Here is a 24,288-nt window from a genome sequence, read left to right on the forward strand (position 1 = left end):
GTTACCACTAGGATTTTTATAACATACTGTCCTCTGTGTATCCTGTGTGGATGCAAAATTTGTTTTATGTCGCAATCTGTTCTTTGTTAAGCCAATGTAACCTCGTACCAGGATACGACTTAAATTAATGTATACTCTGAATTGTCAAAAGAAACTTTAGTATAAAATTGCCAGTGGTGAGATGGCTATATGGCCACGTCCGAAAGATAAACAATTAAAAAAAGAAAAAAATGCTTGCACAGCATAGACTGGCATCAAACCAGTCTTCTGACCCAAGGCCGCAGTAACAACAAGACAACAACACGCTTACTAAGCGAGTACAAGTATTATTTATTTATGCGTCTACAATAAGCTGTACAGGAAGGTCTTCTTTGTTTGAGAATTTCTTTGTACTACTGTACTACGTAATGCCACATCATAATCATAACAACTCTACATAAACAACTATGAATATTTAAACGTTGCACCTGAAAGAGTATACACATTTATGGCCACTGGAGATGCCTCTTATTAAACCAAAACTAAACGCGTATGATAAAACATGAAATTGTATGTATTCAGCTATACACAGACGCTAACCACAAAATCGTCAGTATATATTTACATATGCCTGTGAAGTCATTAATGACAACATTCATTATCGAGAAACCGTTGTGAACGAGGAACGCCGGGTTCTTGGGTCACGCGAAGCGGTACACACTTCCGAAGTCTGTTTCATGTGATGCAACAGGTGGATTCGGCCACCGCTGTCGTCATCAGGGAGGGCACCGGGGTCAACGAGAACCGGGGGTCTTCAGTGTCTGCACGTAAATTCTGCCCCTTATCCGCTGTAACATATAGTCTTGAGAATTTAAAGAACGGGTGTGGAAATGCGTTTCAGTATCGGAAAATAAGCACAGTTATCGGTGGCTTATGTTGGTACAGTATACGACCCGCCGCTTTTTGAATTTGATACGTATTTATTGTGACGTTAATTAGTTTTCGAGCCTCAACAGCCTCACCATCAGATGGAAGTGTTAAACGAACGTTATATCTTGGACCAAGTGCGGCTAGGCGCTAGAGTCGTGGCGCTGGCGAATATAACGGAAATGTTGCGAAAAGAAAAGATTGTTTTTCATAGGATACTGACATTGCCGCTGTAATCTTGCACACGAGATGCATTAAATTACAGAATAAAATGGACGCAAGTGAGCATTACAAGCTACTGGTGTATCCAACTTTGAAAGTAGACAAGTAATATGAATAGAAAAGTTGTAAATAATCAAACAAATTGAGATTTTTTTAAAGTCATCAGTCTTCTGACTGGCTACCACCAATTCCTCTGCTGTGCTAACCATCTCATATCAGAATAGCACTTGCAACCTATGTCCTCAATTATTTGCTGGATGTATTCCAATCTTCGTTTTCCTCTATAGTTTTTGCCCACTACAGGTCCCTCTAGTACAGTGGAAGCTATTCCCTGATGTCTTAACAGATGTCCTACCATTCTGTCCCTTCTTCTTGTCAGTGTTTTCCATATATTTCTTTCCTCGCCGATTCTGCGGAGAACCTCATTCCTTACCTCATCAGTCTACCTGGTTTTCAACATTCATCTGCAGCACCACACCTCAGAGGCTTCGATTCTCTTCTGTTCCGGTTTCTCCACAGTCCTTGTTTCACTACCACACAATTCTGTGCTCCAAACGTACATTCTCAGAAATTTCTTCCTCAAATTACGGGCGATATTTGATACTAGCTGACTTCTCTTGGAAAGGAGTGCTCCTTTTGCCAGTGCTAGCCTGCTTTTTATGTCCTCCTTGCTGCGTCGATCAGCGATTATTTTGCCACCTATGTAGCAGAATTACTTAACTCTTTCTATTTGTGATCCTAAATTCTGACGTTAGGTTTCTTGCTGTTCTCATTTCTGCTACTTCTCATTACTTTCGTCTTTCTTCGATTTACTCTCAATCCATTTTCTGTACTCATTAGATTTCATTCCATTCAACACATCCTGTAGATCTTTGTTTCCACTGAGGACAGTAAGGTCATCAGCGAATTTTACGATTAACACCATTTCACTCTGAGTTTTAAGCCAATTCCTGAAACTTTCTTTTGTTTTGCGTCATTGCTTCTTCGGTGTATGGACTGAACAACAGGGGCGAAAGATTACATCCCTGTCTTACATCCTTTTCAAACCGAGCACGTCGGTCTTGGTCTTCCGCTCTTATTGTTCCCTCTTCGTTCTTGTACAGACTGTATTTTACCCGTCCTTCCTTGTAGATTACCCCAATTTTTCTAAGAATTTCGAACATATTGCACTATTTTACATTGTCGAACTTTTTTTCCAGGTCGACAAAGCCTATGAACCCGTCTTAATTTTCCTTCAGTTTTGCTTACATTATCAACCGCAACGGCAGAACTGCCTCTCTGGCGCCTTTACATTCTCTAAAGCCAAACTGATCGTCCTCTAACACATTCTCAATTTTCTTTTCCATCTTCTGTATACTATTCTTGTCAGCGACTTGGATGCAGCTAATAGTGCGATAATTCTTGCACTTGTCGTCTCTTGCAATCTTCGGAATTGTGTGGATGATGTTTTTCGGAGAGTCTTATGGTATACCGCCAGTCTCATACATTCTACACGCCACTGTGAATAGGGGTTTTGTTGCTATTCCCCAATGATTTTAGAAATTCTAATGAAATGATATCTATCACTTCGGCCTTATTTGGTCCTACGTCGTTCAAAGCTCTTTGAAATTCTAATTCTAATTGTGGATCTCCATCTCTTTCCTGTTGACTCCTGTTTCTTCTTCTGCCACGTCTCCAGACAAGTCTTCCGCCTCGTAAGGCCTTCAATGTACTCTTTCCACCCATCCGCTCTCTGCTCTGCATTTAACAACGGAATTCCCACTGCTCTCGTAATGTTACCACCTTTGCTTTTAATTTCACAGAAGTTTCATTTCACTTTGCTATCTGCTGAAACTGTCCTTCCAACAATCATATATTTTTCGATTTCTTCACGTTTATCATTGCTTCCCCGCAATTGTTATTTATTTCGTTCCTACGTGACTTGTACTTATGTATTCCTGAATTTTCCTTAATATTTTTGTAATTCCTTCTTTCGTCGATCAGCTGAAGTATTTCTTCTGTTACCCATGGTTTCTTTGCTGTTAACCTTTCTTGTACCTATCTCCTCCTTTCCAGCTTCTGTGACTGCCTTTTTTAGAGATTCCCATTCCTCTTCAACAGAAACGCCTACTGAGCTATTCATTATCGCAGTATCTATAACCTGAGAGAACTTTAAGCGTGTCTCTTCATTCTTTAGTACTTCCCTATCCCACTTCCTTGCGCACTGATTCTCCCTGACTAGTATCTTAAACTTCAGCCTACTCTTAATCATTGCTAAAGTGTGATCTGAATGTACGTCTGCTCCTGAGTACGCTGTACAATCCAGTATCTGATTTCGGAATCTCTGCCTTCCTATGATATAATCTGATATTTTCCAATATCTCCGGGCCTTTTCGAAGTACACCTCCTCCTCTTGTGATTCATGAACAGAGTTTTCGCTGTTATTAACTTAAATTTATTGCGGAACTCAATCAGTCTTCCTCTTTTCTCATTCCTACTATCAAGCCCATATTCTCCGTAATCCTCTCTTCTACTTGTTCCCCTACAGTCGCATTCCAGTCAACCATGACTATTAGATTTGCATCTCTCTTTACAAAGAGAGTTACTCGTTCAATGCCGGAGTGGCCGGGCGTTTCTGGGCGCTACAGTTTGGAACGGCGCGACCGCTACGGCCGCAGGTTCGAATCCTGCCTCGGGCATGGACGTGTGTGATGTCTTTAGGTTAGTTAGGTTTAAGTAGTTCTAAGTTCTAGGGGACTGATGACCTGAGAAGTTAAGTCCCATAGTGCTCAGAGCCATTTGAACCATTTTTGAACTCGTTCAATATCCTCGTCTAATTTCTGTGCTTCTTCACCTTCAGCTTGCGACGAGGGCATTTATACCTGAACTGTTGTCGGTGTTGGTTTGCTGTCGATTTTCATGAGAAAACCCCTTCACTGAACTGTTCACAGTAACTCACTTTCTGCCCTACCTTTTTATTCACAACGAATCCTACTCCCCTTATACCATTTTCTACTGCTGTTGATATTGCCGGACCAGAAATCCTTACCTTCTTTCTATTTCACTTCACAGCCCCCCGCTACATCCAGATTGAGCAATGGCATTTTCCTTTTCAGGTTTTATAGCTTCTTTACCACGTTCAGACGTCTGACATTCCACGTCCCGACTCGCAGAACGTTATCTTTTCGTTAGTTAATAAATCTTTTTCTTATGGTCACATACCCCTAGGCAGTCCTCCCCGAAGATCCGAATGGGGTACTAGTCCGAAATCCTTTGCCATTGGAGAGATCATCATAACATTTTTTCAATTACAGGGCACATGTACTGTGCGTACGCCCTACTTGTCTTTAATTTGCCTTCTGCATCCTCATGTCACCGGTCACTGCTGATTCTTTCGCCTTTTAGGGGCAGTTTCCCACCCCATGGGCAAGAGAGTGCCCTGAATCTCTGTCCCCTTTGACAAGACCGTTGGCAGAAACAGGGTAACTTCTTATCTGGAAGTCATCGGCCGCCATTGCTGTTGATTTTTATTTAAAATTTAAGCAGTGGCGAAGTTAGAACCCGCGACCCAGGAAGATTTGATTGATAGTCCAAGACGCTAACCCTGGACCACCGGTCTATTACAGTAGCTAAGTAGTTAATCTTCATTCCGAAACCGCGCGACAGCTACGGTCGCAGGTTCGAATCCTGCCTCGGGCATGGATGTGTGTGATGTCCTTAGGTTAGTTAGGTTTAAGTAGTTCTAAGTTGTAGAGGACTGATGACCTCAGGTGTTAAGTCCCATAGTGCTCAGAGCGATGTGAAGTAGTTAAACATTAAATGAATGACTGGAATGGATGACAATGCATCTAACGTCAATTGACCAACTAATTAAGATATGGAGTATATTTGTAGTATGAATCGGCCACATGTATTAACCTGTAGAAGTGTGTGTAATAATAATTCACTCTATTATGTTGATGACATGTACACTAGTTTTCGTAACGTAATACCTTTCACACTTTATATACACTATTAACAAAACAGATGATGGTAACTTTGCTTACAAAAACCAGCCATCGAAAATAAAGTTTTTACAAATGACATCTTGGCTGAGACGATGTCTTTCTTAAAGTTGAATATTTACAGATAGCCCCTTAATAATCAGCGTGAGCAAGTTCACCATTATTTTGAGCTCTAGGTCTAAGTATGTTTATTTCATTACGTGCATCTGCTTCACTGATAGGGATGCGAAGCATACGGTTCATAGTTGACCTGAAGAAAGCGATTTTTTATTGGTTCAGCTGACATGAGGTACTGTTAATGGCAACATCAGTGGTAATCGATTTTCCATATATCGGGAAGGTATGCTTACTATCTTGACTTGGAAGGTTGTAATTTGCTACCCACAATGGACGTAATGTATTAACCACAACTACGTTTATAATTTTTTGTCCAGCATCTTATAAAGTTAGAGACGGCATGCGTGGTTCCTACAACCACTACTGTTCTTCGCATCTCACTGACAACTCGATGAATATCGCAGTTACTCCAGTACTAGGTGATGTCTCCTTTACATCCACAAACTGGTCATCTGCCGAAGGATTCGGCAGAGGCTGGGCACCGTTACAAAATAAGTGTTTCCTAGCCAGGAAAAAAAGGTTGCCCGATGACGTCTTGTCTCACACCTTGTCTCCATAACTAATATGACGCATGTCCTACTGTCATACCACATGGTCAATGTGCCTCTATTTAAGCCAGTTGATGAAGCCACGACATTATAGAAGCACAACCTCCTAGTAATTTTGGAAATATTTCTAATGATTGTCTTTCGTCATGTCACGAAAATGACACTCCCTGAGGTGCAGTTCATGGAGTTATTTTTAGTCATCTCGAGCTTTCCAGAGTATTTCGTAACTCACTCTTCATTCTCAGCGTACCTTCAGAGCAATGAACATAACTACTGTCTTCTACTCTCTAAACTACTCTGGAAATGTAATTCATCCACGGAAGTTCTGGCTAGGAAAACACTTTTAAGACTTGATGGAACAGGGAGTGGATGGGCTGCCGATTCATAGTGCACAAAGGGCACAACATTTCAGCGATCAGACTTCGCTGACGAATCGACCTACTGGGGGTGCATATCCGACTTGTATCCCGTCCCCCAACGATAATTTCTCTACGCTGTCCTCACCCAAGTGCTCACGTCAACGCGGCCATCGAGGCGAACTGTGCCGGCATCTGTGGCCAGCGATGCCTGGCGGGTCGTCCTGGTTGTTACAGCGCTGATCTAGTTACTACACTACTGGCCCTTAAAATTGCTACACCACGAGGATGACATTCTCCAGACGCGAAATTTAACCGACAGAAAGAAGATACTGTGTTATGCAAATGATTAGCTTTTCAGAGCATTCACGCAAGGTTGGCGCCGGTGGCGACACCTACAAAGAGCTGACATGAGGAAAGTTTTCTCATACACAAACAGTTGACCGGCGTTGCCTGGTGAAACGTTGTTGTGTTGCCTCGTACAAGGAGGAGAAATGCATACCATCACGTTTCCGACTTTGATAAAGGTCGGATTGTAGCCTATCACGATTGCGATTTATCGTATCGCGACATTGCTGGTCGCGTTGGTCGAGATCCAGTGACTGTTAGCAGAATATGGAATCGGTGAGTTCAGGAGGGTAATACGAAACGCCGTGTCGGACCCCAACTGCCTAGTATCACTTGCAGTCGAGATGACAGGCATCTTATCCCCATGGCTGTAACGGATCGTGCAGCCACGTCTCGATCCCTGAGTCAACAGATGGGAACGTTTGCAAGACAACAACCATCTGCACAAACAGTTCGACGACGTATGCAGCAGCATGGACTATTAGCTCGGAGACCATGGCTGCGGTTACCCGTGACGCTGCATCACGGACAGGAGCGCTTGCGATGGTGTACTCAACGACGAACCTGGGTGCACGAATGGCAAAACATAATTTTTTTCGGATGAATCCAAGTTCTGTTTACAGAATCATGATGGTCGCAACCGTGTTTGGAGACATCGCGGTGAACGGACATTGGAAGCGTGTGTTATTCATCGCCATACTGGGGTATTACCCGGCGTGATGGTACGGGGTGCCATTGGTTACACGTGTCGGTCACGTCTTCTTGGCATTGACGGCCCTTTGAACAGTGGAAGTTATATTTCAGATGTGTTACGACTCGTGGCTCTACCCTTCATTCGATCCCTGCGAAATCCTACATTTCAGCAGGATAATGCACGACCGCATGTTGCAGGTCCTGTACGGGCCTTTCTGGATACAGAAAATGTTCGACTGCTGCCTTGTCCAGCACATTCTCCAGATCTCTCACCAACTGAAAACGTCTGGTCAACGGTGGCCGCGCAACTGGCTCGTCACAATACGCCAGTCACTACTCTTGATGAACTGTGGTATCGTGTTGAAGCTGCATGGGCAGCTGTACCTGTACACGCCATCCAAACTGTCTGACAGGCGTATCAAGGCCGTTATTGCGGCCAGAGGTGGTTGTTGTGGGTACTGATTTCTCAGGATCTATGCACCATAACTGCGTGAAAATGTAATCACATGTCAGATCTAGTATAATATATTTGTCCAATGAATACCCGTTTATCATCTGCATTTCTTGTTGGTGTAGCAATTTTAATGGCCAGTAGTGTACGTCCGCCCTTGTTGCCAGAACATTGTGTTTTCTGAGTATCTTCTAAATCAATCCAGTGCTGGTTCACAAGAGTTGCTGAGATTTTCCACGGTGCGTATTTCGATAGCCTCTGAACGACGGGCCGCCGGCCACAGATACCGACGTCTTTCGCAGCCGCGACGACATGCGCTATGGCTCGCTGAGCGCGTAGAGAACGGCTCTCGGGGAAGGGGATAGAAGTCGACCGTGCGTCCCAAGAGGTCAATTCTTCAGAGCAGCTGACGATGGCGACACGTCGGTTCGCCGAAATATTGTGCCGTTGGACTCTATGAAGCGGGAGCACACCAGTCGGCTGATCGATCAACAAATACGTCGGGGAAAACTGAAGAATCACACTTGTAAGACTTAGTCTCGAGTATTGTGGGATTAAAAGAAGAGGCGGATAATATGCAATACAGAGCACCAAGTTGCGTCACGAGATTTTTTATATAGTGCGCGAGCGTTTCAGAGGTGCCAAACGGACTTCAGTGGCATACGCTACAAGAGAGGTGTTTTGTGTCTCGGAGAGGTTTGCCGTTGAAATTCCGAGAGTGTGCGCACAAACAAGAACCTGGCTATATATTAGTTTCTCCCATATGTCTCTGGCAAGACGACCACCTAGAGGAAATGAGATCAATTAGAGCTGGCACCAAGGTTTACCAAGTCATTCGTCACACGCATCGTTTCCGAATGGAACAGGGGAGGGGTAAGTAATAGTGGTATCAGAAGAACCCTCCGCCACGTACACTATGTGATCAAAAGTATCCGGACACCCCCAAAAACATACGTTTTTCATATTAGGTGCATTGTGCTGCCACCTACTGCCAGGTACTCCATATCAGCTACCTCACTAGTCATTAAACATCGTGAGAGAGCAGAATGGGGCGCTCCGCGGAAGTCACGGACTTCGAACATGGTCATGTGATTGGGTGCCACTTGTGAGATACGTCTGTACATGAGATTTCCACACTCCTAAACATCCCTAGGTCCACTGTTTCCGATGTGATAATGAAGTGGAAACGTGAAGGGACACGTACAGCACAAAATCGTACAGGCCGACCTCGTCTGTTGACTGATAGAGACTGCCGACAGTTGAAGAGGGTCGTAATGTGTAATAGGCAGACAACTATCCAGGCCATCACACAGGAATTCCAAACTGCATCAGGATCCACTGCAAGTACTATGACAGTTAGCAGCGAGGTGAGAAAACTTGGGTTTCATGGTCGAGCGGCTGCTCATAAGCCACACATCACACCGGGAAATGCCAAACAACGCCTCGCTTGGTGTAAGGAGTGTAAACATTTGAAGATTGAAGAGTGGAAAAACGTTGTGTGGAGTGACGAATCACGGTACACAATGTAGCGATCCGATGGGATGGTGGAGGTATGGCGAATGCCTGGTAAACGTCATCTGCCATCGTGCGTAGTGCCAACAGTAAAATTCGGAGGCGGTGATGTTATGGTGTGGCAGTGTTTTTTCATGGAGGGGGCTTGCAGCCCTGATTGCTTTGCGTGGCACTATCACAGCACAGGCCTACATTGACGTTTTAAGCACCTTATTGCTTCCCACTATCGAAGAGCAATTCGGGGATGGCGATTGCATGTTTCAACACGGTCGGATACCTGGCCTATAGCGTAGTGGTTAAACGATAATTACATCCCTGTAATGGACTGGCCTGCACAGAGTCCTGACCTGAGTCCTAGAGAACATCTTTGGGATATTTTGGAAAGCCGACTACGTGCCAGGCCTCACCGACCGACATCGATACCTCTCCTCAGTGCAGCACTCCGTGAAGAATGGGCTGCCATTGCTCAAGAAACCTTCCAGCACTTGATTGAACGTATGCCTGCGAGAGTGGAACCTGTCATATTGAGTTCCAGAATTACCGATGGAGGGCGCCACGATCTTGTAAGTCATTTTCAGCCAGGTGTCCGGATACTTTTGATCACATAGTGTATCTTAAAGTTGCTTGTGAAGTGTAGATGTAGACACACAGTTAGAAATTAGAAAAATAGCAGGTTTTCGCCGCTAGGGACAAGTATGAGTAACTTTTTTTTGCCTGCCAAACGAGAATTTCTGCTCAAGGTGACTATGGGTTGTGGTTGTTACTGACTTGCTGGAGAAAAACCATTTTCACAACAATCTTTCACACTTCAGTTTCGATCCACATATATCACCGCTATACAAATATATAATGATCTCACGCTAGACCTGTGGTAGGATTTCCGACGTTTTATTCGCCGCGCTTTTCATAGATAAACAAGCCTCCACTCAGCTAAACAACAGAGGGAATCCCTTAAATTATGATAGTGAAATTCCACAGTTCCACCATGAAGACACTCTAGTGGACGTGGAACAACATTAATGAGCGTGGTTGTGTGGTATATGACACAGAGTTCTTTTGGTAAGGTCGTTGAGGACACTGTATGCCTTTGCCTTCTGACGAACCGTAGATGATGTGTCGGATGTGAAAATGCCTCGTGTGAATGGTTGTTGTGAGTGCTTGTGCAGTGTAGAGTGGTGCCTGTGTTCTAATGGGTGAGTGTACCGAAACCCAGAGACAAACTTTCGAAGGGTGTCCAGGAATATTTTCGATGTGAGGACCACATGGTCTTCGGTGGCTCCTTACGTAGTAATAATGTAATTACCATTGATTCGGTTTGTTACACAAATAGCTTTTGTTTCTGTGAAATACGGCCACAACAGTGAAGAAGTCTGTACACCACAGCTTACAACACGAAACGCAGAGTAATTCACCAACTGTCAGAAGTAAAGGCACTGTGATGTGGCTGACAATGCTGCGGGAACAGATTAGCGTAGTGCCGTTGTGCTGGTCTACTATTGCGTTCGGTGAACCCGCACACAACGTGCAATCCAGCCATCTCTTCACCAGTAAATCTATCCATAATGTTGTGTATTAGTGTTAAAGTTCAACTAACGATGCTGGAAAAACAAACCACTGACAGAAGCGAGCAATAATGAACGCAGGCTTGAGGGCGAACAGTGCGTTACTGTTGTCTACAGCCAGTGCCGTGAGGCAATGGAGCAAGTTTGGCCCCAAACAAGAGTCACAGAGAAACTGTTGATATTTGAACTCTTGCCCAGGTATTTTCGTTGCAATAACAATACAAAAAGAAGAAGGGATAAGAAATAAAACAAAATGCAATTACTCTGTAACGAGCCACCGGAGAACAGTGTGTGTGTGTGTGTGTGTGTGTGTGTGTGTTAGAGCTTACGGGCGCTGAATGTCGAGGTCATCAGCGCCCTGACACACATTAAAAGGAATGAATGTGGACAAACTTAGTAAAATGGAAGCATACACGAAAAGAAAGCGGGAAAAGATGTAAAATGCTGTATAAGAAAATAAAACGCAAGGAGAACGAGGAAGGAGCGTCAAGGATGCCACTGGAAATTGTCACTGGCTGGCCACTTACGTAAAATATGGGCGAGCCAGTCACCCTGTGAACAAATTAAGACCCTTTCCCTAAAATCTTGGTATAAACATTGGACAAGTCACAGAACTTTAAAACTTTAGCGACATTCGTTTGAGTATTTCCTAAAAGAGATGACAGATTCCCCGGCAAGTCAGCCGCAGCCCGCTGGTCAGAAAATAAAACGCAGTCCAATTAAACGTTTCGCACAGTGACCTGGACGCCACAAGTACCACACATTGGAGGGTCCTCTCGCCGGAGCAGGAAGCCATGCGTCGTAGGACTGTGGCCTATCCGAAGCCGAGTGAGCAGAACCTCGTCCCGTCTAGGTGGCTCGAAGGAAGTACACCACACACGTGGTGTGGGCTTGAATAAACGGAGCTTATTGTCAGTCATTTCCAGCCTCTTATCCTCCCACCGACGCATGGCTCGTGAGCTCAACAGCGAGGTGAGCGCGTGCAGGGTGATGGCACACTGAAATACTTGCGGATCGAGACACGCCTCCTTGGCTGAGAGATCTGCCCTATCGTTCCCAGCAATGCCGACGTGGCCTGGAACCCAGCAGAAAGCCACCTACTTCCCCAGTCGTTGTAGTTGGAGGAGGGCGTCCTGGATGGTCTGGACTATTTTATCTGCTGGATACAAACGTTCCAATGAGTGAAGGGCACTTAGTGAATCGGAACAGACAAGAAATTTAGGATGGGAAGAGCGTCTCATCTGCTCCAGTACCCGAAAGATCGCAGACAACTCTGCATCAAAGACAGTAAACGCTTGAAACAGTCGGACCTTGATGACACTATCCGGAAAAACAACAGAGCAAGCAACGGGATCCCCCTGTTTCGACCCATCCGTAACAGGGGTCCCTCATACCAAAGTACACAGAACAACCACCGAAAGTTTGTCGGTGGAGTTCTGGTTCACCATGTCGAATGAAAAAAAGGGATACGGTGAGACCTACTGCCGAGAAGTAAAGTGTTCGTTTACAATAACACACAGTGATAACATATACGCTGCTCTTCCCGAAGAGCATCTAGAGATCCATTTCTCCAGCTGACTAATAATCATTAAAATTTCACTTGCTCTTTTTTCTTTTGACACAGTGGAGAGGCTGTAACAAAACGGGGGTGGTCAACCTAAAACAAATGGTTTTGTTGGAATTGATTGTAACTATATGTGTTGGCCAAATATGTAATCCCACGTGTAACATAGCAAAAAAAAAATTACTTTAATGTCCTCCTCAAAATACATGGAATTTTATTCATGTTCTTGCCCTGTGCTCTTACTCAAAGAATCAAAACAGCTGGCCACCACTGAAAAAACAGAAGTAACAAGATTTCATTAATATTATTCGGTGGCTTTAAATGTAGTTGCTCATAGACACGCATGAGAAATATTGATCGAAAATGAATTAATGTACGAAGGAAAATTGACTTGGTAAACACCAACAAGCTTTATTTGTTCATGAGACCCAGAAGATATTAGAGACAGGCTCGCAGGTAGATGCCATTTTCCTTGACTTCCGGAAGGCGTTCGATACAGTTCCGCACTGTCGCCTGATAAACAAATTAAGAGCCTACGGAATATCAGACCAGCTGTGTGGCAGGATTGAAGAGTTTTTAGCAAACAGAACAGAGCATGTTGTTATCAATGGAGAGACGTCTACAGACGTTAAAGAAACCTCTGGCGGGCCACAGGGAAGTGGGGACCATTGCTTTTCACAATATGTATCAATGACCTAGTAGATAGTGTCGGAAGTTCCATGCGGCTTTTCGCGGATGATGCTGTAGTATACAGAGAAGTTGCAGCATTAGAAAATTGCAGCGAAATGCAGGAAGATCTGCAGCGGATAGGCACTTGGTGCAGGGAGTGGCAACTGACCCTTAACATACATAAATGTAATGTATTGCGAATACATAGAAAGAAGGATCCTTTATTGTATGATTATATGATAGTGGAACAAACACTGGTAGCAGTTACTTCTGTAAAATATCTGGGAGTATGTGTACGGAACGATTTGAAGTGGAATGATGATATAAAATTAATTGTTGGTAAGGCGGGTGCCAGGTTGATATTCATTGGAAGAGTCCTTAGAAAATGTAGTCCATCAACAAAGTACGTGGCTTACAAAACACTCGTTCGACCTATACTTGAGTATTGCTCATCAGTGTGGGTTGACAGAGGAGATAGAGAAGATCCAAAGAAGAGCGGCGCGTTTCGTTACTGGGTTATTTGGTAAGCGTGATAGCTTTACGTAGATGTTTAGCAAAGTCAAGTGGTAGACTTTGCAAGAGAGGCGCTCTGCATCGCGGTGTAGCTTGCTGTCCAGGTTTCGATAGGGTGCGTTTCTGGATGAGGTATCGAATATATTGCTTCCCCCTACTTATACCTCCTGAGGAGATCACGAATGTAAAATTAGAGAGATTCGAGCGCGCACGGAGGCTTTCCGGCAGTCGTTCTTCCCGCGAACCATACGCGACTGGAACAGGAAAGGGAGGTAATGACAGTGGCACGTAAAGTGCCCTCCGCCACACACCGTTGGGTGGCTTGCGGAGTATCAATGTAGATGTAGATGTAGAAATGTTCAACAATAATCAAACACATGTTCGACAGTTGTCAAAGCTGAATACAGTGTTTGCTGCAGCTTTCAGCGCAAAAAGAACAGTTCACAGCTTATCAAACGCTAGCATGCGTAACTTGTCATGCCGGAAATGAATTTTACTCACTTAGAAATTGGAAATATTAATGGCTTACAAAATCGCAACCTGGAGTGTTTACAGTCTCCATTGAATGAGAGTGTGTGTGGTGTTACAGAAATTGCCATCGAATTGTAGGAACCAATTCTGAGAAACACAGCCTCGTCAATTGTGCGTCATTGTGTCCTCTCTCCTTGCCGTTCAGATACCAGTGACGATAATTTTTTTTCAGCACGGGATTCGAGTTAGTTACCTCCGAGTAGCGTACCATCTCATTGCCCTGCATCAGTTGCAGAGGTAGCTCATTTACTTACACGTATTTCTAAACTAGGCTGTGCTTCATCTGTTGTATACTTTTATTGCATAGTTTCATAGCTGATCTGCCTGCCTTTGTTTGCGACTCACTGCCACTTCCGTTATGTCCGCAGTGCTCAACTTCTTTCCGGTGCCCGTAGACGACGAGTGCCTCTCGGACGACGGACGCCGCTCAGGTGAGTCCACTGTTGCCGCCTCGTTGTCTTCGTAACGCCCATCACCATCGTCCTCATCATCATAATTACCATTGTCATCGTCATCACTAATATCAGAGGAGTATTGCATTGCGACAGAAGCAAGGCAGCTGACGCTGACATCGATGAGACAGCGACTTTACTCAGGCCGACCGCTGTGGTCGAGCGGTTCTAGGCGCTTTAGTCCGGAACCGCGCTGCTGCTACGGTCGCAGGTTCGAATCCTGCCTCGGGCATGGATGAGTGTGATGTCCTTAGGTTGGTTAGGTTTAAGTAGTTCTAAATCTAGGGGACTGATGACCTCAGATGTTAAAAGTGGTGGTGGTGGTTAGTGTTTAACGTCCCGTCGACAACGAGGTCATTAGAGAGGGAGCGCAAGCTCGGGTTAGGGAAGGATGGGGAAGGAAATCGGCCGTGCCCTTTCAAAGGAACCATCTCGGGATTCGCCTGAAACGATTTAGGGAAATCACGGAAAACCTAAATCAGGATGGCCGGAGACGGGATTGAACCGTCGTCCTCCCGAATGCGAGTCCAGTGTGCTAACCACTGCGCCACCTCGCTCGGTCAGATGTTAAAAGTCCCATAGTGCTTAGAGCTACTTTCCTCGTGGCAGGGAAGCTGCTCTCAAGGAATCGACACGGGTTCGACCCATGCGAAACGCAACTTGCTTCGTTCATAAACGATATATTTCAAACGACATATATACGTGAAGAAGCAGGTACTGTTTTCCTAGATTTCTGATAGGCGTTTGGCACTATTCCACATCGTCGTCTACTGACCAAGGTTTAATCATACATAGTGTCTTCGAAAGCATATGCGATTGGATGGGCGAGTATTTGACTAACAGAATACAGTACGTCCTGCTCGCCAGTGAGTGTTCTACAGAAACGAGAGGAACGTCGCAACGTTGGAAGTGCAAATCCGTCGGCACACGGACCGTGCAACCGAACGTTGAGCGTTGAGCGTACCGAGTTTCTGACGTCACAGCGTGGAATATCACGTTCGGGAGTCTTTCCGAATATTTATTGGCGCCATATTGGCATTCATTTCAAGCCTATACGTATACATGCCGTTTCTGGGCACCAGCAAAGAGAGAATCACTAGAAAACCCGTAGTTAACTGTGTGATTCGGTCCAATAAAATAATGAGAAACATCATATTCGTGGCAAAAGAATTATTGTAACTCGCTTATTATGAGAGGATGCTATTTGAAGGCAGCGACACACTGAAGATCCACCCAAAACGCATTGTTCTTGGTATAATTTATTATAATTAAATTTCAATTAGTAACACATCTACGATTAAGGTGTTCAGCAACTCCTTACAAGCTATGATTGAGTGACAATGTGTTGTCGGTTTGGCGACGTGAGTAGCGTCACTGCTTTGTATGGCAGTGGTTCGCGACTCGACACTTCCAAATTTTTTTCCTAACATTTGCGTTTTTATTAGGTTCTGATACTTTATTATTAGTTTAATGTAAGTATATATAATATTTGATGTCATGTTAATATAAGTTCACCTTTTCTAGAGGGGTGACTTTGTTCGATTGGCTTAAACTATACGACAGCTTGCGCTACTTGTATAAAGATATTTTGCTTCTTTTTCTTTTACGCTTCGAAATTCACTTGTTGCAAAGATTCTGCTACTGTGTAGGAACAGTGATCAAGTAAGGCTCACCTTGGTGTTTTACTAAAATGTGGGAATGATGGAATAATGTTTATCTTATGTGGAGAAGTATTCCAAATTTGTATTGCACTGTTTGTAATGGAGCTTTGGTAAGCCTGTGTCCTTATTGATTGGACATGGTACTTTCCTTTACGTGGACGATGGAGGAAATGTGCGTTTTAATAGAGCTAACGTGGGAATTTTACTCGCGCCCGTTTAGTAAACAGTCTGATTTACGAACTAGAAACATCCCGCAACTGCCGCTGGAGTGCGTTGTGATCGCGTATACCACGTTCGGGCCCACGTACTGTGTGCGCAAGTCGCATCATTTCTGAGCGTTCAGCAGCACGTTCAACTTAGCACACTCAACGTTGACGTTCGACAGCACCGCCCGTGTGCCGACGTCTTAAGAGGATCTCTAATGTTCTCAGTATACACAGACGGTTAATCATATAGGATCAGCAACACTATCAGACTGCTCACTGATAATGCGCCGGCCGAAGTGGCCGTGCGGTTAAAGGCACTGCAGTCTGGAACCGCAAGACCGCTACGGTCGCAGGTTCGAATCCTGCCTCGGGCATGGATGTTCGTGATGTCCTTAGGTTAGTTAGGTTTAACTAGTTCTAAGTTCTAGGGGATTAATGACCTCAGCAGTTGAGTCCCATAGTGCTCAGAGCCATTTGAACCATTTGAACTGATAATGCTGTTGTTTACAGCAAAGTATCGTTGTTGGTCGATGGTAGGGAATTGGGGAAAAACTTGTACATAATTTCCACTTGGTGTAACGAATGTCAGTTCCCTTTAAATGCTGATAAATGTGAGCTAACAGCTGTAGCAAATAGAAATATCGGTATAGTAACTGATTACAAGATTAGTGGTGAGCATCTTCAGCATCACAGCATACAGGTATTGAAGGGTGATGTTAATAAGCGATATGAAATGGTACGATCATGAGAAACTGGTATTAGAGACACAAATGGAAGGCCTAGATTTGTTCAAGCTTTCTGTGAAAATGTAACGCATCTGTAAAGGAAATATCATGCTAGACTTCAGTGCGACCGATTCTAGAGTGTTGGTGCAGTGTTGTAGTCCTTGTCAGGTAGGCGTGACAACAGACACTGAATGAATTGGTTGGGTAAATTCAGAGGTAACAGACTTTGTAGTCAGGACAGCCACAGCCTGGATGTATCGCACTGAGAAAATAAGACCGCCTTAGCTGTAAGTCCTTTATTTTCGCAAGGTCTTAGCTGCATGATCAGGTGCAATCTGTTCAGAATGATAGACAGAGACTCACATAAGGCAAGAGAACGTAACTAAAGTGAAAGGTATATACGGGATGAACGCACTCCAAAAATTAAGTCATATTCCGATCGAGAAAAGACAATGGGATGGCCCGGCATTTTTTGCTAAGTAGCAGACGTCAGACATAAAATAACATCGAACGCTCCCGTGACACCTAGAAAGGGTGAAAGCTAATAGAAAGAAATTCCTAATAAAAGAGCATCAGATAGATAAAATACTAAAAATTCCACTTACCATAAGTAACAGTGCCTGATAAGCTAAAAGGGTCTCCATGTACCGAAAGCACAGACCGTATCTGATCATCTACGGGAAATGTAAAATTTCAGCAGCTCACGGTCCCTCATTTGTGATGAAATGAAGTCCCATGCTTCTTTACAGAGCATAGGGGAATGATGCAGGAGACCCGCACCGCCTTACTAGGCAAGGTCCTAATGGAGGCGGTTTGCCGTTGCCTTCCTCCGACCGTAATGGGGATGAATGATGAAGACGACACAACAACACCCAGTCATCTCGAAGCAGAAAAAATCCCTGACCCCGCCGGGAATCGAACCCGCGACCCCGTGCTCGGGAAGCGAGAACGCTACCGCGAGACCACGAGGGGCGGACGGTCCCTCATTTACCTACAATGAATTCAAAATTCTAGTTCTTTAATCTTAAATTATAGTTAATCCCCCCCTCAAAAAAACCTGTTTGAAGGCTTAGCACGAAATGGCTTTTATTAGTTCTAATTATAAATTATCGTTGTGTGTCATATTTTAGAACTTTTAGTAGCTGCTGTGTTGAAACCAAGTTGCAACCATCAACGTACTGCTTTTCGAATGACAACATTTTCACTACTAATAGTTTTTTTCCCAATTTATGTGTATTCTAATACATTTTAAGGAATTACCCAGCCTTCCCATCAGCTCAGCTAAACATTCTATTTGTATAGTTATCCGCGAATGCACACGCGCGCTCCACATGACCCCTTTCTTCATTTTTTTGTTTGGGGTTTCCGCAATTGCATCTTAACGCACCACCTGTTAGTACACAATCCAATGCGTGCTCTTGGTGTGTCAGTTCAGTCTCGTGCCATCCGGCTTTGTAATGCGTTGTTTTCTGCCGATTTAGTTGTTTTGGTACCACACGATATTTAACCCCGTTTCGTGCTAAGCCTTAAAAGGATACAAACAGTGATGGACATGTCATGAAATATGGACGAAGTTAATGGCCGGACCCACAGCCTATTTACGAAATATGTGACAATGCAATGAGACAGGCTAAGTTAGAGGATATGCATGTATTAACCGTAGCAATAAGACACCTAGTTAGGCACAGTCATCCAAGAGGCTCTACCATACATTTTCCTGTCACGGAGAAATTTGATCGTATTCAGCTAAGTGTCAACAACCTGCCTACAAGTACAAGGGAACTGCAGACTGTACTTGACGTCTTCTTTAAGAGGAGACAGAAGACACCTGATATTGAGCATCTGTACAGGAAATTAGTGATGACACAGAGCCAAAACGTATATGATTACAGGTTACACTGGCCACATATGTGCTCGCTAGTTCCCGTAGCATTCAGATCACACTCCAAGGCCAGTGGAACAGACGCAAGTGACTAAAATCTGGCAGATAAGTGCGATGCGTAATGCCATGGTCATGCAAGAACTCGGGAAAGTGTCAGAGGAGCTGGACTTACGCATATTGTGTATACAGGTACCACATACCAGAAACGAGGGATTACCCCACTTGCCAGTTACACCACACATCATAATATCAGGTCAACGTCCAATAGCCGCGATTGTGGTTCCAGCCCGGGTTCCCGGGTTCGATTTCCGGCGGGGTCAGGGATTTTCTCTGCCTCGTGATGGCTGGGTGTTGTGTGCTGTCCTTAGGTTAGTTAGGTTTAAGTAGCTCTAAGTTCTAGGGGACTTATGACCACAGCAGTTGAGTCCCATAGTGTTCAGAGCCATTTGAACATTTTTTGTGGTTCCAGGTAGAGACGTAGCACTGACAAAGGTACATCAACCCTGTGACGAACAAGCAGTGGCAACAGAAATAATGACTTTCTTAGGAAAATTTTAGCTAACTAATCAATATTTTCAATACAGTCAGGAGGTACGACCACGGGTAGAAAACTTAAAAACAGCAGCAATTCTGGGTCGAAATGACAGAAATATTTTCGTAATGGACGCAAAAGCGAAATCAGCAATGTGGTATAGAAGACTAATGGACGGAAGAGGACTCTACCTTCAGGACTCTATACAAGAATTTGGCCTTCATCTCATGAATAGGCCATTCAGCTCATCTACTTTCCAAAATCGCGCAGGTGTGACAGCAAATATAGATATCACCTTCGCAAACTCGAAAGTCAGTGACCGAATTGCCAACTGGAAGGTCTGTGATAGACTTAGAACAAGTGACCATAAACTCTTTTGCTTCATAATTACAAACACAGATAATAACTTAGACACTAACATCCAGGCCGAGCGACTATACAGTCTACGCAGAGAGAACTGGGAACTTTTAAAGGCAGAACTCAAGATACAGCCACCGCAAGGAACCGGATTGATGTTGACACCAAAGCGGACGAATTTTTGCGAGCGCTGCAGATGGCGATCCTAACATTTGTTAGGAAGTCAAAATTCCCTGGATTCCCACCCTACAGTCCTTAAGACGTAGAGCAAGGCAGAGAAGGGGAATACTACCAAAGACCCTTAGGGGAAACAGAACGACAAAGAAGGCTGATTTTCTACCGAACAGTCAAACAACAATGTAAGGAGCTACTACATCAAACAAGAGTAGAAAAATGGGAGGCGTACATTAAGGACCATATGGTAACAGATGTTTGGGGTTTTCCAGACAAACTTGCAACAAGTAAGGTTCGATCACCCAGTGTATTATCAACGCTGAGAAGATTCGACGGAACGATGACGACGGCAAACATCACTTCAGTACCTACTCTGAACTATGTTGCCGGACGATACAACGGTGGAAGACAGAGAGTTCCATCAGCATTTTCGCTCTGAATCACAAGAGCAGCATGTGAATAACAATTTGTGATTCCATTTGTCCAGGAGGAAGTGAGACAGGCAATAATGAAGTTAAAGAAGAAGAAAGCACCAGGTCCTGACAGAATACTGGCAGAACTGTTGCACCAGCTGGTGGGCCAAATTGTGCCATATATAACAGTGTTATTAAACGAATGTCTTTTGCAGGGTCTGGTTCTCAGAATTTCGAAAATCTCGGATATCATTATACTGAAGAAGGGGAAGACAAAGACCCAAGAGAACCGAAATCTTGCAGGTCGATTTGTTTGGTAATGTTCTAGCCCCAATACAGGAAAAGCTTCTGTGTCACCGTCTGAGGGACCACAGACAGTTAGTAGGCACGAGCCCCCTGCAGCACTGTTTCAGGAAAGGGAAATCCACCAGGATGCGATAAATCATGCAGTGAATATCTCAGACAACGAGTATGTTATAGACATAAAGACCGATATTTCTGGGGCGTTTGATAATTTGTGGTAGCCTGCCCTGTTAAAAATACTGAAACAGACAGACTGTCCAAGGTGTCTCTATAAAAGTCCACGAGATTACTGCACAGACAAGCAGGTGCAATTAGAATGTACCGGGGAAAAAATTGTGAAAGACATAATCGAAGGCTGTTTGTGGTCCTGGCTTCTGGGGTGTTGGCAAAGAGCTATGACTGAACCAGCTTCAGAGTGTCACAAACACTAGAGGCTGGATCGCCTATTCACACGGTCTGCTAATTACAGTATCTGCTAACACAAGGGCTAAATTAAAGTGTCCAAGTGTGTGTGAAATCTCATGGGACTTAACTGCGAAGATTATCAGTCCCTAAGCTTACACACAACTTAACCTAAATTACCCTAAGGACAAACACACACACCCATGCCCGAGGGAGGACTCGAACCTCCGCCGGGACCAGCCGCACAGTCCATGACTGCAGCGCCTCAGACCGCTCGGCTAATCCCGCGTGGCGCTAAATTAAACAGTAAGGTAGTTCTTGAAAGACTAAGCATCTCGTGCGTAGAAAACTAATTAACAATACAAACGGTCTATATGTTACTAAAAGGAACACTATCAAGAACGAGAAACCCCACAGCCAGAATAAATGGCGAAACTGTGAAAATAAATATATAGTTAGCTTGGAATTAATATCGACGAAAAGCAAAGCTGTCATGCACATGTAGAAATCGCCTGCCAGAGAGATATTAAAATCCTAAATAAAATAGCTACAATTGGCCAGAGAAGTTTTCTGCTGCCACTAAGTGCAATAAGAACGTACCACAACGCAATCTTACTCGCTGTTGTGGGCTATGGGTTGAGTGTTTGGACTCATACAACCAGAAAGGTGAGGATAGCACAGGCTCCACAGCGAGCGCACAGATGTGTACTCCTGCGCCTGGCAAGCGTGTATAGATATTGTTTGGTTTGTGGATCGCTAAATTGCGCGGTTATCCCAATCTTTACACAGTCCAATCTCGCCAATTTCACTAATTATGATAAAATGATGAGGACAACACAAATACCCAGTCCTCGCGCAGAGAAAAATCCCCAACCCGATCGGGAATCGAACCCGGGACCTAGTGATCAAGGGGCAGCAGTGCTAGCCACTAGACCACTAGATGCGGACGGCGCGTACAGAACTACACCGACTGAGGCGCTGCTGGTGCTATTAGACTTGCTACCTCTATATCTAGCTGTAAGAAAGAGAGGTGCACAGTATTGGCTCAAAAAGTGCAAATATGATAAGGTAAAGGAGATACTGGACATGAGAGCCGTGTCGAATAAGGAAATAAAAGCATGCATTGATAGAGAATGGCAAGAAATCTGGGATAGGGTAGAGACACGGAGAAGGACCTACCTCTTCCTTCCAAACATAAGAGAAAGAACAAGAATGACATACTTCCTTTCAACCAAGGGAGCTATACACTACCTGTCGGGACATGGTCCGTATCCCAGCTAATTACTAAAAATACGACACCGCACTACAGACACTTGTGAACGTGGAGCAATATGTACCCCGAATCACATCGTCTGGGAGTGTCCTGTTGGACAAGATGTTACGGACCACAACAGAAACGCATTTGGAAATGCAACAGTCTATACTATAATAAGGAATGAGGAACTTTGACATAAACTGAGCTCGCAAAATGGTTCAAATGGCTCTGAGCACTATGCGACTTAACTTCTGAGGTCATCAGTCGCCTAGAACTTAGAACTAATTAAACCTAACTAACCCAAGGACATCACACACATCCATGCCCGAGGCAGGATTCGAACCCGCGACCGTAGCGGTCGCTCGGCTCCAGACTGTAGCGCCTAGAACCGCACGGCCACTCCGGCCGGCTTGAGCTCGCATTTGGCTAAGATATCAGCTTATGAATTGCAAGCCTACAAGGCTGAGAGACAGCCAAGATGAGGCCTTACATCATGATAACAAGACATGCCACGGCAGATCACCCACCTACAAGAACCGTCTGGAAGCAGTGATGAGACGAGCCTCGGGGAGGACCAAAGAGGACTTCCCGAGACCCTGACAGCCATCTCCCAGTCTCTACAACTTGGCTGGCACAGCAGCATAGTTCTGTGAATCCTGAGTTGCACCTCAGTGCACAGGGGACTAACCATCCAAACCAGCGAGAGATCCAGCTTGGTTCTAATACCAAGTGCAATAGTTTTGTGTAGTGTAGTGCTGTGTACTACAGTGTTGTAATAGTGTAGTCCAAAATTATAAATTACAAAATTAGTGATTTAGCAATGCCGCATAATGTATAGAACAGTGTACTGTGCCTTCCTGATTCCAGATCAACAGATACCTGTACGTACGACCTTTCTTTCAGTGGTCACAGGCTGTTTTCCGAATCGTGTTTGCGCTACACGCACTTTCTCTATAGCTTATCGAACTCCTCTCCCAAGTAGTCCCAGATGTAAATTCACTGATTCACTCTCAACTCTTCGGGATTTATCTGAAAAGAATTGAGCTTGCACTCAGAAAGGAAATAAATAGTTCATCTTCCTGGCCGTCAACCGGTGGTCATACCTGTTGTTAAAACAATGTTAGTAGGAACAGTTTGGTGTAACGGTGTCATGAACAACGGTTAGTGCTGTTTAAAAGCTAGTGTGCTTTGCAGATTAACTGAAAAGAGTGAGATGTATCATAAGCAGCAGAATGGGGGGAATTACGACGGTAAACTACAGAGTGGCAACGAAGTTATTGTGTTGACGGTGTCCGCAATGGCTGCGGCGTACGCGAGACGGTAGTAAAAGGTTTTGAATATGCTTCAGCATTCCATAGAAGACTCTGCTGCTTCCAAACATAAGCTTCTTTAAATAATGTTTTCATGTTTGAAACCAAGGGTGAATATAATTGGCTCCTGGAACGCCCATCGCAGAGGAAATAATCCCTTTTTCACAGGCCCAAATTTTCACATGTCTTCAACTACACTTCATCCTTCCAGTTCCTCATATTTCGCATTCGGAAGGAGCAGTATTCAAATCCCCATCTGACCATCATAATTACGGTTCCATATGTTTTTTTTCTAAATCACTCTAGAGGAACTTCAAGAAGCATACATTCCCGCTAGGTCTTATCTTGCACTTATCACTTCTCTCACTTCTAGCAATATTTATTAATATGAAAAATGCCGAGCTGTACTGTGGTTCGTACTCGCCGTTAAACAGTAGCTCCCGTATAACTTGCTGGATAATTCAATCAAAGGTCGAGGAAGGACCATGCCTAGCACAGCGCTGTGGTGTTCAAGACAGAATTCGAATTCATGACAATTTTACAATTTTAGTTCGGCCTATAGTATGGAGCCACAATACAAAAAATAATTGACAGTAACAAATATTTTTTAATCAATTCTGGACTCCGCGTTTCGAGATTTA

The 24,288-nt window shown here is 44.2% G+C and overlaps 1 protein-coding gene across 1 annotated transcript in view; it reads left to right on the forward strand.

The window, feature by feature from the left end:
* Window positions 1-24,288, forward strand: part of LOC124595813 — a 224,719-nt gene that overhangs the window by 83,638 nt on the left and 116,793 nt on the right. The window contains exon 2 of the mRNA XM_047134705.1: window positions 14,344-14,406. Coding sequence (XP_046990661.1) covers window positions 14,344-14,406 — 63 coding nt within the window. The remainder of the gene's footprint in view (window positions 1-14,343; window positions 14,407-24,288) is intronic.

This window comes from Schistocerca americana, chromosome 2, assembly GCF_021461395.2.
Source record: "Schistocerca americana isolate TAMUIC-IGC-003095 chromosome 2, iqSchAmer2.1, whole genome shotgun sequence".
Classification (NCBI taxonomy): Eukaryota; Metazoa; Arthropoda; class Insecta; order Orthoptera; family Acrididae; genus Schistocerca; species Schistocerca americana.